The following is a 13,573-nucleotide window of genomic DNA, read 5'->3' on the forward strand; positions in this document are numbered from 1 at the left end:
TTATTGAATTACCCTATCGATCTTCCTTCACAGCATCAGCCCTCTAGTATCATTGGCCATATGATTACCACAAGGAGGCTACCTTCAGATAAACCTGTCCATATTTCCCTGAGCCTAGATGACCTTACAGGTATGAGAACACACTTCAGTTACCTAATGTCAAAATTGAAATATAATGTGCATACTGTATTATAAAGAGACAACTTACTTCAAGAAATAAAATAGATGAGGTTTCATATACATGGGAAAGGGTAAAATGATAATTATTAGAATGCAAGCACTGTTAAAGAATTGATTAATAAAGCATTTGATGGATCTTGTATTTTCTTATGACATAAAAGTGATATACTTTCTTAAGGTACAACAAATAACTGTGATTAATTGTACATGATCAATGACATTTGCTCAATCATTATTCCATTTTATTTGGTGCTGACTATGTTGCTCGTATTTTCTTTTTCTGTTTTCTGTGTGCTTCATTTGTAAGTAAATCTGGAAGAGCCATTTAAGCAATTCCATGTATGGTGACTGCTTTTATCTGAAGTGATGGGAAACGTGGACAAAATTCTTATTCCAAATAATTTATAGTATTAATACATATCAAACAAGCACTGGAAAATAGTGCAGAAATTTATATTGTGAGAACTCTTTTCAGACTGATGGAGTGATTTTGCTTAAAATATATCAGTTTCATTTGAAACAGCAGCAATGACAGTTTATTGACCTTTGAGTGGGTGAAGGAAGCCAGACTGATTATTTAATGTGAAAATGATTTACATCTATAGGCAGAAATTGCCCCCTCAGTTCCCAGGGGCACCAGCATCTTTTTTTATTTTCAAGGGAAGTTTTCACTCATGATAATGGTTTCCTAATTAAAAATACAACAGCCTCTGGCTCCTTGAAGGGATCAGACCCAAAACATTGGTTATATATCTTTACCTCCTATGGATGCTGCGAGACCAGCTGAGTTCCTGCAGCATTTCTCTGTTTTTGCTGTGCAGATATATTTAGGGGTGAGGTTAAATTTTGCGAGAATTCAAGGCAAGTTACAATTTAGGAAGAATAGAGGGAAGCTGAACATCGTACTTCATCCTTGACATTCCTATATTAGAACCTTTACAATGTAGCCAAATGAAGAAGAGAAAAGCAAACTCACACTACAAATGAACTGCCAAAGCCACCAAACCAAAAAAATATTGAATTAATATAACACCCTTCGTATTTCTTTCAGAATTTTACAAATTGATTTCCAGTGATATTTTAATCTAGATATTGTGTTAAGAGAGAAAATCTGGTGCCCAATTTGTGCACGGCAAACTCCCACAAACAACAGTGTATTAATAATGAAATAATATATTTTGGAACTTTTCATTGAAGAATAAATATTGATTGGGTTAAAAAGGAAAATTTTCCTACAAATCCTTCACGATGTGACCTTTCACGTCCAGGTGATTGGTTTAGCTAAGAGGATAAGTGAAGCCTCACTTTAATGCCTTCTTTGAAAGTTGTCACAGAGTGGCGCTCTAGGGTTTTAGGGCTCATCTTGGTGAAACCAGAAACCACAGCAAAGGTTGTGAAAAAGAATGGTCATTTGAAAAGTTACAAATGAAGTTCCATATGAACGCTGGGATTAAAAGCATTAGTATCTATGGTGGTTTGAGGTATTACATAACTGTATGTACTGGCCTGGACCGCCCAATCCTTCGCTCTGACCCCTCCCAGGAGATTCCATGACCTTGACCCCAGATCACTTCCTGCTTGGATCTAGGCCAGATGCTCTGTGAGCCCCAGCTAACATCTAAGCTAATAAAAGCCTTTTGACTCCGATCTACTGCCTCATGGAGTCACTTGATTGCCCATCAGTATCCCTTTGTCTTTGGAGTAAAAAATAACACAAACTCAGCAGGCCTTGTAGAATGAACAGGAGGTAATGATATATAGCCAATATTTCGGGCCTGAGCCCTTCTTCAAGGTACAAGCAAAAAACAAACAGGCGCCTGAAAAAAAAAGGCTAGGGGAGAAAGGGCTGGGGGGCAGGGGGGAGTGGGAGAGCACAGGCCAACATACAAAAGGTGCTAATTAGATTTGGATTTGAGGACAGGAGAGGAAAGGAGAGAATTGATTGGGGAAAGGGTGGCAATATGAATGCAAAGCTGGAAGAAAGGAGACAGAGGGAACAGGAAAGAGAGAGAGAGACAGGGCTAGAGGAAATGAGAAATAGGGATGGGGAAAGGAAAGATGAGAAGGGGGCTAACGAAAACCATAGATGTTAATACTGTCTGGTTGGAGGATGCCAAGGCAGAACATTAGGTGTTGTTCTTCCAATTTATGTTTCACAAGAAGGATCTGACCTATACAGGGGGTTGCAAGGAAGAATGTTGACCAATATCAAGTGTGGAGGTTCAACTGACAGTGAGCAGGAAACTAGCCAAGCACAAGTCAGGAATGGAGGAGGATTATTAACGCATCTAAAGTGTCCTATCTATGGCAGTAGTTTGGAACTAGCCATCGTGGTATAAGTGTCAGGATCGCCCTCTCACTCGGGTGTTGGGGGTCTCTCACTCAGTGTCAAAATAGCATCTTATTCATTGAACCAAACACAAAAATGCATGCAGGTTCATCTGAATTAATATTTGGTGTATGCAAAATATATATTGTCTGGGTTGACATAGGACAGATCATCCAGAAGAAGTAGTCATGAAACATTTATTAAATACTCTTATCTTTCTCAGAGGGACACAGTCCCACTGATTCTTTCCAAGCTTTCAGTGCCAGTATCTATTTGACTTAATGTCCAGCTGTCTCAATGCCAAGATTTCTATCATACAGTTTGAGGGTCACTGTGAATTAGTATTGGTTTCCCTTTGATCTTATGCCAGGTTTTTCTCACTTAGTGTTATTTCCAGGATTTCTTTCTCTGAATGTCAGTACCAGAGCTCCTGACTAAGCACCAGATTGTTTCCAAACCAGTACCAGCCTCTCTCTTGTTTTGAGCCCAACCTCTTTCATTATAGACAGTTGCCTAGGGTTTACCTCACTCAGCGCCAATGCTGAGACTTTGCCAATTCATCATCATTCTCTCTCTCTTTCATTTTATTTTCTCTCAACTCAGTGTCGAGGTTTGTTTCACTGAATCTTTTTACTGATTGCCAAATTCTATGTCTATCTGATGCATGAATTAAAAAGATGTGGGTGTCATTAGCACCCCTCTCTGCAACTGGATCCTTGGCTTCCTGATCTGTAGACCACAATCAGTGAGGATTAGTGACAAAACCTCCTCCGTGAGAATTTTTAACACTGGTCCCCTTCAAATTTGTGTGTTCAGCTCCTACTGCCTATACACTCATGACTGTGTGGCTCTGTTCGAACTCCATCTACAAGTTTGCAGGTGATATCACCGTCATAGTTCCGATTGCAAACCATGACAAGGCAGAGTATAGGAAGGAGTTGGAGAGTCTGCTTGCATGGTGTTAGGATAACAACCTCTACCTTGATATCAGCAAAGAAAGGAACTGGTCATTAACTCCAGGAACTGGAGAGGAGCATACATTCCTGTATATATCAACACTGCTGAGGCAGAAATGATGGAGAGCTTCAAGTTTTTCGGAAAAAATGTCACACAGGGTGTGGAGGAATGCGGTACTGCAGGCATAACCTCACTGAGCTGGGCAGACAGGCCCACCTTCTACACCTGTAGCTCCTTCCTGTAAGATCCCTAATAAAGGCTGAGAGCTCTAGTCTCCTCCTTCATACCTGCCTTGGGTGTGAGCCAGCAGCATGTAGAGGCATGCCAAGGTTTTCTGATTAATAAAGCCTTTGACAACTCGCTTTGTGTTTGCGAGTGGTCATTGATTGTGCCATAATTTATTAATTAGAAATTTTAACTGCCATGGACAAGGCAATTAGACTGGAGAAGATGGAAATTGATCTGAAGGAACCAGAGGCCTCCATCAGGTTTGGCATGTGGCTACATTGCTTGAAGTCCTACATGAGGCGCCAAGAAATCACAGCAAACAGCGATTGATATGACTTGATCTTTGTAGCAGTGGGCCACCGAGCATATCAAATAATCTGTGACTGTAATGGGATGAATAAAAAATGGCCCTACCTACTGCGACAGCAATACAGAGCCCTGATGAATGCTATGTATGCTCGCTACCAGGCCCCTGGTGAGTCAGTCAACGATTTCATAAGGGCCATGCAGGAGCTGGGGTGAGCCTGCGGGTGCCGGGATGTGACTGCAGCGACCTACCAGGAGGAGCTCATTTGTACATAAGGGAGCGATTCCTGAAAAAGGGAGACCGATCCCTTCAGGAAGTCGTGCAGATGGTCTGATTGCTGGAGACTGCCCAAAAGAACGCGCAAGTCTATTTAGCAGGCCATGCAGTCACCAGGTGGGGAGAACGGATGACACCATCTTGGGTCTCGAGTTCCCTGACTGCCACTGCCACCGCCATGCATACGAAGTGCAACTTCTGTGGCCAAAGTAAACACCTGCGGAAGTGCTGTCCGGCCCGTAGTGCAACCTGCTCAAACAGCTGGAGGAAACAGCTCTACGCCAGGGTATGCCAGTCGAAACCCCATTTAAGCAGTGCTGTGTGCAGACTGCAACCTGCATCACCATCTTGGGCCAACCCACTTACATTTCCGGTGGCCAAGAACCGAACATCCGGAACAGATGTGCGACGACATGAGTGACATCACATCTGGCTTCTCTTCCAGATTCCACCATGTGGTACCATCTTGGCAGCAGCCATTCCAAAAGTTTAGCAGCAGTGATTTGGACAATGAGCTGACCTTGGCTCCGCCGTGCTGGACCAGAGCAGACCGCACCAGCTGGGGCAACTGATGATGGACATTGAGGAGGTCGGCATCGGGATCCACGCTGCTGGTCTGGCTGATGACCCCAGAGCTGGTGCTTCTCTGGAAGCATGTTAGGACCCACAAAGCAGACCCACTGGTCAAGGAAGTGCACTTCCTACTCTGTATGCTCTGGTAAGATACCCGGATGGACAGAACGACACAGTGTCCATCTGGGACCTAGGTCGAGCTGGGGCCCCGGCATGGGAGGTGCACCCAGTAGACCCTGTCAGCAAACATCCTGACAAGTGACAAAGTGATCCCACCTTTACCACGTCCCCCAAATTCTCCCCCCACTACATATTTCCCATCCCCCACAGAACTGGTTCAGCCCTCCAACATTCAGTCTGCCAAACATGCCACCATTCCACAGGAACCGATGACACAGAAGTGCTGTGGTGAATGCAGCGCCGGATAAAACCACCAGAGTGGCTGAACCTATGAACTGTTATGGACTGCACGAGCAGTGCCGATGGACATTACCCCACGACACCCCACTAGATTACATTCAAAAAAAAGGAGGGGTGAATAGTGGAATGCAGTACTACAGGCATGACCTCACTGGGCTGGGGAGACTGGACCACCTTCTATTCCTGTAGCTCCTTCCTGTAAGATCCCTAATAAAGGCTGAGAGCCCTAGTCTCCTCCATAATACCTGCCTTGGACGTGAACCAGCAGCATGTAGAGGCATGCCAAGGTTTTCTGATTAATAAAGCCTTTGACTACTTGCTTTGTGTCTGCGAGTGGTCATTGATCATGTAGCACATGGATGCATTACAGCCAGAATTGCCCTGCCCTGGACCACAGGAAATGGCAGAGAGTTGTGAATGTAGCTCAGGCCATCACACAAATTAAATTCTCCTCCACCAACTCCATCAAAACCTTCTGCTGTCTCAGGAAACCTGCCAACACCTTGAAGGACCCTTTCCACTCCAGTTGTCCTCTCTTCTTTCCCCTTCCATTTGGTAGAAGATACATGTGCTTGAAAACACAAGCCTTCAGATTCAAGCGCAGTTTAATTCCTGCCAATGTCAGATTTTTGAAGGAGTCTCTCAATAACAAAAGTGATGCCTTGTAATATTTTTAACTGAACTTTCCTCTATACTCTGTGCTATTTATTGTAATATTATTCCCTACACTGTTGTTTATTTATTATTATAGCACTACCTGCTGTATGAATTGACTTGCCTGGATGGCATGCAAAACAAAGCCTTTTTTCTACTCTATATGTGACAATAAACAATTCAATTCAATTTAAACTTGTGGTGCGCTGTCGGTCAGAAGCAAACACACAAAACCAAAAGACTATACAACAGGCTTTATTCGACGTAAAACTCCACAGAGTGTGCTGCTGTTTGCTGTGATCTCTGACAATGTGACCTCGAAGGGCTGGCACAGGCTTATATCCCGGAGGGTGATTGACACCCGACCAGGTGGGGCTTGGTCCACCCAAGTTGGCTGATTGACAGCCAGCCAGGTGTTGTCTTGTCCCCGTGCTGTTCTGCAGGTACAGAGGTTGCCCCCTACAGTAGGCCCGTGGTGTACCACCACAAAACTCGATTCCACTTGCCCCTAAGAAGGAAGAGATACGTTGCCCTGTGGAATAACTGCAGTTTGTAAGGAGGTTTTACCACAGTGCTGCTCGCAAGGGAGTTCCAGGACTTTGACCCAGTGATGAGGAAAGAATGGCAATCCATTTCAAGTCAGGATGAGTGACTTCATCAATTCAGGAGAAGATGTTCCCATGTGCCTTCTACCATCTTTTATTTTAAATTGTAGAAGATCATGATTTGGAAAGTGCTGTGAAAGAAGCCTTGATAGGTTTGCAGTGGATTTTGTAAACAGCAACATTGCAACCATAGGTCATTAGTGGTGGAGGAAATGAATGCTCAGGTGCCAATCAAGGAGAATCTTTTGTTTTGGATGGTGTTGGCATTGGAACTGCATTCATTAAAACAACTGAAGAATATTCCTTCCCACCTGTCTTAAGCTTTGTGGATAGTGGAAATTACATTGGATTCTGCACATGAATATCTGACCACAAAAATATGTAGCCTCTGACCTGCTCTTGATGTTGACTATGAGCAATATTACCAATGTATGCCAAGGCAAAGTGGTTAAATTCTTCTATTAATGACTACCATTGCTGAATACTTGTGTGACATAAGCAGTACTTGTCATCTACCAATTCAAATGTGAGTGTTTTCCAGATCTTGCTGAATGCAGACACTTAAACTGGTTTATTAGAAGACAGGTTTTACATTGAACTATTCGCCGTTTACATTTAAATTTTGAATTTAGACATACAGCAGACATTTTTTATTTGAATTTAGACATAACAGGCCCTTCCTGTCTTTGAGTCTGTGCCACCCAATCACACCCAATTAACCTACAACCCCTGTATATTTTGAAGGATGGGAGGAAACCGGAGCACCTGGAGGAAACCCAAGCTGACACAGAGAGAAAGTATAAACTCCTTACTGACAGCACCGGATTCAAACCCATGTTCTTGGCTCTGTAACAGCTTTGCGCTAACCGCTACTGTAACCGTGCCATTTATGAGAATAAGAGTTCATGATGGAGGGAAGATGGTTGATTAATTGACTAAAAGCAATTTGACCTTGGGGACTGCCTAAAGGACACCACATTGATACCTTGGGACTAAATTGAGTGCCCTCCAACAACTAAAATCAGAAAAATCTTCTTTTGCTTAAGCTAGATCAGTGGGTTATCATTGGAGCTTTAGGTAGGCTAGTAAAAATAGTTATAAACTGCACCTCTGTAATCTGGGAAACACCATAGCCAATTTGAATATTGCAAGTTCCCCACAAAATAAATTATGTGATAATGATCAGTTAATCTATTTACCTTAATATTTGTCTTGAGTGAGATCCAAATTGTCAAGCTTTTTGAAACAGTTTGTTCACTGTCAAGTGTATTGCTTATGTATCAAAAATACAGCGGCAGAGGTTGCTTTGCAAGCAGTAGATATCTCATTCCTCATAAAGCAAAAGTGTAGAGTTACAGAGGGTGATCAGTTGGTACAGACCAAAGGCTGGTGTTACTGATGGTCAGATACATTGTTTGTCCAAGATGTACAAAACTCAAAACGGTCAACCAGTTTACCTATCTCGGCTGCACCATTTCATCAGATGCAAGGATCGACAATGAGATAGACAACAGACTCGCCAAGGCAAATAGCGCCTTTGGAAGACTACACAAAAGAGTCTGGAAAAACAACCAACTGAAAAACCTCACAAAGATAAACGTATACAGAGCCGTTGTCATACCCACACTCCTGTTCGGCTCCGAATCATGGGTCCTCTACCGGCACCACCTACGGCTCCTAGAACGCTTCCACCAGCGTTGTCTCCGCTCCATCCTCAACATCCATTGGAGCGCTTACATCCCTAACGTCGAAGTACTCGAGATGGCAGAGGTCGACAGCATCGAGTCCACGCTGCTGAAGATCCAGCTGCGCTGGATGGGTCACGTCTCCAGAATGGAGGACCATCGCCTTCCCAAGATCGTGTTATATGGCGAGCTCTCCACTGGCCACCATGACAGAGGTGCACCAAAGAAAAGGTACAAGGACTGCCTAAAGAAATCTCTTGGTACCTGCCACATTGACCACCGCCAGTGGGCTGATAGCGCCTCAAACCGTGCATCTTGGCGCCTCACAGTTTGGCGGGCAGCAACCTCCTTTGAAGAAGACCGCAGAGCCCACCTCACTGACAAAAGGCAAAGGAGGAAAAACCCAACCCCAACCAACCAATTTTCCCCTGCAACCGCTGCAATCGTGTCTGCCTGTCCCGCATCGGACTTGTCAGCCACAAACGAGCCTGCAGCTGACGTGGACTTTTTACCCCCTCCATAAATCTTCGTCCGCGAAGCCAAGCCAAAGAGAGAATACATTGTGGTGGTGGCTGGATCTGGGATCATTTTCAGCTCAATCGGAAAGCCTGCAAATCCTGGGTTGGTAGTGCAATGCACAGAAGTGCTGGAGAACCTTAGCAGGTCACACATCTACTGAAAGCAAAGAGTAACCTATGTTTCGGGCCTGAGCCCTTCATCAAGGTATGAGCAAAAAAAAAACAGGTAGGTGCCTGACTAAAAAGGAGGGGGGAGGGGGAAGGGGGGGCAGAGGAATAGAGGGAGGAGGAGCAGGGAGAGAAGTGTAGGCTTATAAGAGGTCAAAGGTGGATACAGGTAAGAGGATAGAAGAGGGAAAAGGTGAGAAGTGATGGGGGAGAGGGAAGCGCTCTGAATGGAGAGGGAATGGAAAGGGATGGGAAGCTGGAGCAAAGATGACAGGGAAATGGAAACAGAGACTCAGGTGAGCAGTTTAATCAAAATTGGAGGTTGATATCATACTGTGGTTGCAGAGTTCCCAGGCAAATCCAATAGAAGGTGCCTGCTCCTGCAATTTGTGGACACCTCAGTTTGGTAGTGCATGAGACCATGGATAGATATGTTAGTGCGAGCACTGTTATGCCAAGAATTCAGACACAAAGTCCACAGACTGTACTGCAGGCTTTAATCAGCTTAAACTTGTACACACACAAGGTCTCTGTACCTTCCTGGCTCCATGTGCCCAACTTGAGTCTTTATACAGGCCAGTGATTGACAGTGGGCAGGTGGGGTCAGCCTCCCAGGTTGCCTACCTGCAGGTACAGTGGTTTCCCCCTGCAGTAGGCCGGTAGGCGTGTGGCCAGTTTAATGGTTGTATCACCCATTCACCCCCTTCTTAAAATGAGTGGGGGGTGTGGTGTTCTTGGTACCGAGTAGTCTGAAAGCATATTTATAAATTTAGGCGGTCTGGCAGTCGTCTTTGCCTCTGGACCGTTGCAGGACAGGCTCCTGGTCGATGGGTTGCTGGGGGCAGGACCACCTGAAGGTCGGCTGGGTCCAGGGTGGTCAGATTGGCTGGCAGCATGGGCAGGATGGTGTCTGGCAGAGTGGGGGTGTCTATCAGTACAGGGATGTAGGTGCGGGGTGGCTCTGTGGGGAATGGGGCCCAGTGAAGAGGTGGAGAGATGGTGTCTGTCTCAGGGGATCCTGGTGGGGTGGGGTGCCTGGGGTGAGGGGGTTTGGGACCCTGCTGGTGCCTGGTCCGAGGGGGTTTGGGCCCCTGCTGGTGCCTGGTCCCTGGTCAAGACAGTGTCCCCACGTCCATTGAGGTACCTGATGTAGGTCTAATTTTGGTTCGCATGGGGGAGGAGCACTTGCTTAACCAGGGGGGTCGGATTTGTGGATCTTCACGTGTTTGTGGAGGAGTACTGGTCCTGGAGACGTCAGCAATGCTGGCAGGGAGACGCCCATTGCCGATTTCCTAGGAAAGAAGAAAAGGCATTCATGAGGGGTCTGATTGGTAGGAGTACCCAAGAGCGACTGTATGGCATGGAGTGGCTCAGGAAGGGCCTCTTGCTAATAATTGATGACCATTCTTTTGACCTCAGGGTCAGGAGGACTGCTTTTCAGATCACCCCATTCTCACGTTCAACCTGCCTGTTGCCCATGGGGTTGTAGCTAGTCGTGATACTAGACACAATGCCTCGCACTGCCAGGTACTGGTGTAGCTCCTCATTCATGAAGCTAGACCCCCGGTCGCTGTCGATGAAGTCCGGGTATCCAAACATGGTGAAAATCTGAGCCAGTGCCTTTATATAGGAGGTGGTGGAGGTGTCAGGGCAAGAAGGGAAAATGAGAGTATTCTTCTTTAACTGAGAGGATATAGACCTTCTTGTTCGTGGAAGGCAGTGGTCCCATGAAGTTGATGGTGAGTCGCTTGAAGGGCTGAGTGGTCTTTATTATTACATGGGCCTGTGGTGGGCAGAAGAAGCATGGTTTGCACTCCACACAGACTCTGCAGAACTCAGTCATGGTCTGGACTTCTTGGACAGTGAAGGGGAGGTTCTGAGACTTTATGAAGTGGTGTAAGTGCGTGACGCCTGGGTGGCAAAGGGTGTCCTGCAGCACCTGAAATTGTTCAGACTACGCACTGGCATAGGTCTGGGACAGGGCATTGGTGGAGTCATTGAATTTCCCCCAGCCTAGACTGGATGTCGTAGCTGAATGTGGCCAGCTCGACTTTCCAGCGCAAGATCTTGTTGTTTTTGATCTTTCCTCTGTGGGTTGTGCTGAGGCATGGAAAGATGGAATACAGAAATTCAAAGTTGTATTTCTTTGGAGAAAATTACATATAAGAAATAAATATCTTACCTTTTTACAAATTTGGAGCAAGTATATGCAAAGTTTAGGGCTGAATATGTAAAAATGTACTTCTACCCTCTTTCAGAACTGTATTAACCTTCTTCCCTAAAATGGCTGTACAAACACTGGAGGATTCCAGTGTGTGAACTGATCCTTTGTGCAATGCAGAAACTTATTTTTCTCCTTTTTTATATATTTTATATAAGTATATATCATGTTTATATCTGATGTGGTTTTTCAGTGGGAGGGGGATACAAGAGGGAGTGAGGAGAAATTAATGGTGGGGTTTAAACCATCATGTAATCATTGTAATTTTCAATTTAATTAATATTTTGCCTATGTAAAAGTTTATTAATTACATGTATGGAAAAATTTTAAATAAAATATAAAAAAAACAAAAGTGTGGAGGTGAGGTGGTAGGTAGGGGCTGTCAGAGTGTGGAGGTGATGCATAGGTACGTCGGAGAGGGAGGGGGGGTCAGAGGAGTGTCAGAGAGGAGATGAGATGGTGTGCAATTTAGGGTGTCCTTGGGGAACTTCAGTCTAGACTCCCTCAGCCTGATGACAGACTGCAGCCTGTCATGCCCTTTGTATTTGCCCGTGAGATGCACATTATCAGATGTATTAGATGCAATAATTCACTGGGGTTGGCATTATCATCACCCCAACTCCCCCTCCTCCTCACATCCCCATTCCTCTTCCTGCCATAATGATGATGTCCTGAGGAGAGGGACCCAGAGCTTTTCCTCCATTCTCTGATAACCCAGATAGTTACAGCTACAACACCTTTGTAATAATCAAGCTCAAGTAGCCTTTATTTGTCATTTTAAAACCGACTGCAAATGTAATAGGCAGTTAAAAAATGAGACAACATTCCTCCAAAACCATGGTGCTACATTAAACAACTTGAGACTACACAAAAAACGCAAAAGACAACCCAGTCACTACATAAGGCAAAACCAAAAAACTACATTAGACTGCCACCTACATAAAGCTACATAAAGTAAATAAAAACAGTGCAACAATACAGTAATTAATTTAAAAAAACTAGACAATGGGCACAGTAGAGACAAAATTGATGCAGCAACATTTTGTAAAGAAGAGACTGAGTAATGGCATCATCAATGAGGAGGAGGATGGGCTTCTCCTGCCCGGTGAGAGGCTACACAGAGGCTGATCTCCCTCTCAGTCCTCACTGTTACAGTCTGTGGAAGCTATGGGGAGAGAGCATGGCAGGGGAGAAGGAGGGGGGGTGGGGAGGGAAAGAAAGAGGAAGAAAAAGAAGGGAGATTGTAGAGAGGGATGGGAGGGGGAGGGAGGGGAGAGAGTAGTGTACTCATGTACATGTATTTTTGTCATGTGTGTACATGTGCTGATATGTGAATGTTTATACTCTTGTCAGTATGTGTATACCTCTGTGTGTGAATATGTGTGAGTATATGTACACATGTATACAAAGGTCGGGTCAGATACAGCAATGAGCTCTCCGAACCCTTCTCCATTGACAACAACGCGAAGCAAGGCTGTGTCCTCGCACCAACCCTCTTTACTATCTTCTTCAGCATGATGCTGAAACAAGCCATGAAAGACCTCAACAATGAAGACGCTGTTTACATCCGGTACTGCACGGATGGCAGTCTCTTCAATCTGAGGCGCCTGCAACCTCACACCAAGACACAAGAGCAACTTGTCCATGAACTACTCTTTGCAGACGATGCCGCTTTAGTTGCCCATTCAGAGCCAGCTCTCCAGTGCATGACGTCCTGTTTTGCGGAAACTGCCAAAATGTTTGGCCTGGAAGTCAGCCTGAAGAAAATGGAGGTCCTCCATCAGCCAGCTCCCCACCATGACTACCAGCCCCCACCCCCAACATCTCCATCGGGCACACAGAACTCAAAACGGTCAACCAGTTTACCTACCTCAGCTGCACCATTTCATCTGATGCAAGGATCGACAACGAGATAGACAACAGACTCGCCAAGGCAAATAGCGCCTTTGGAAGACTACACAAAAGAGTCTGGAAAAACAATCAACTGAAGAAACACACAAAGATCAGCGTGTACAGAGCCGTTGTCATACCCACGCTCCTGTTCAGCTCCGAATCATGAGTCCTCTACCGGCATCACCTACGGCTCCTAGAATGCTTCCATCAGCTCTGTCTCCACACCATCCTCAACATTCATTGGAGTGACTTCATCACCAACATCGAAGTACTCGAGCTGGCAGAGTCTGCAAGCATCGAATCCACACTGCTGAAGACCCAACTGCGCTGGGTGGGTTACGTCTCCAGAATAGAGGACCATCGCCTTCCCAAGATCGTGTTCTCCACTGGCCACTGAGACAGAGGTGCACCAAAGAAGAGGTACAAGGACTGCTTAAAGAAATCTCTTGGTGCCTGCCACATTGACCACCGCCAATGGGCTGATATCGCCTCCAACCATGCATCTTGGTGCCTCACAGTTTGGCGGGCAGCAACCTCCTTTGAAGAAGACAACAGAGGC

General features: G+C 45.4%; 1 protein-coding gene across 3 annotated transcripts in view; it reads left to right on the forward strand.

Annotated features, from left to right (window-relative positions):
• map3k7cl (map3k7 C-terminal like) overlaps positions 1–13,573 on the forward strand; it is a 122,081-nt gene that overhangs the window by 37,829 nt on the left and 70,679 nt on the right. For all 3 annotated transcript variants that reach the window (XM_069890056.1, XM_069890058.1, XM_069890057.1), the window contains one exon: positions 34–130. In XM_069890056.1, the coding sequence (XP_069746157.1) occupies positions 34–130 (97 nt within the window). The remainder of the gene's footprint in view (positions 1–33; positions 131–13,573) is intronic.

This window comes from Narcine bancroftii, chromosome 7 (genome assembly GCF_036971445.1).
Source record: "Narcine bancroftii isolate sNarBan1 chromosome 7, sNarBan1.hap1, whole genome shotgun sequence".
NCBI lineage: Eukaryota > Metazoa > Chordata > Chondrichthyes > Torpediniformes > Narcinidae > Narcine > Narcine bancroftii.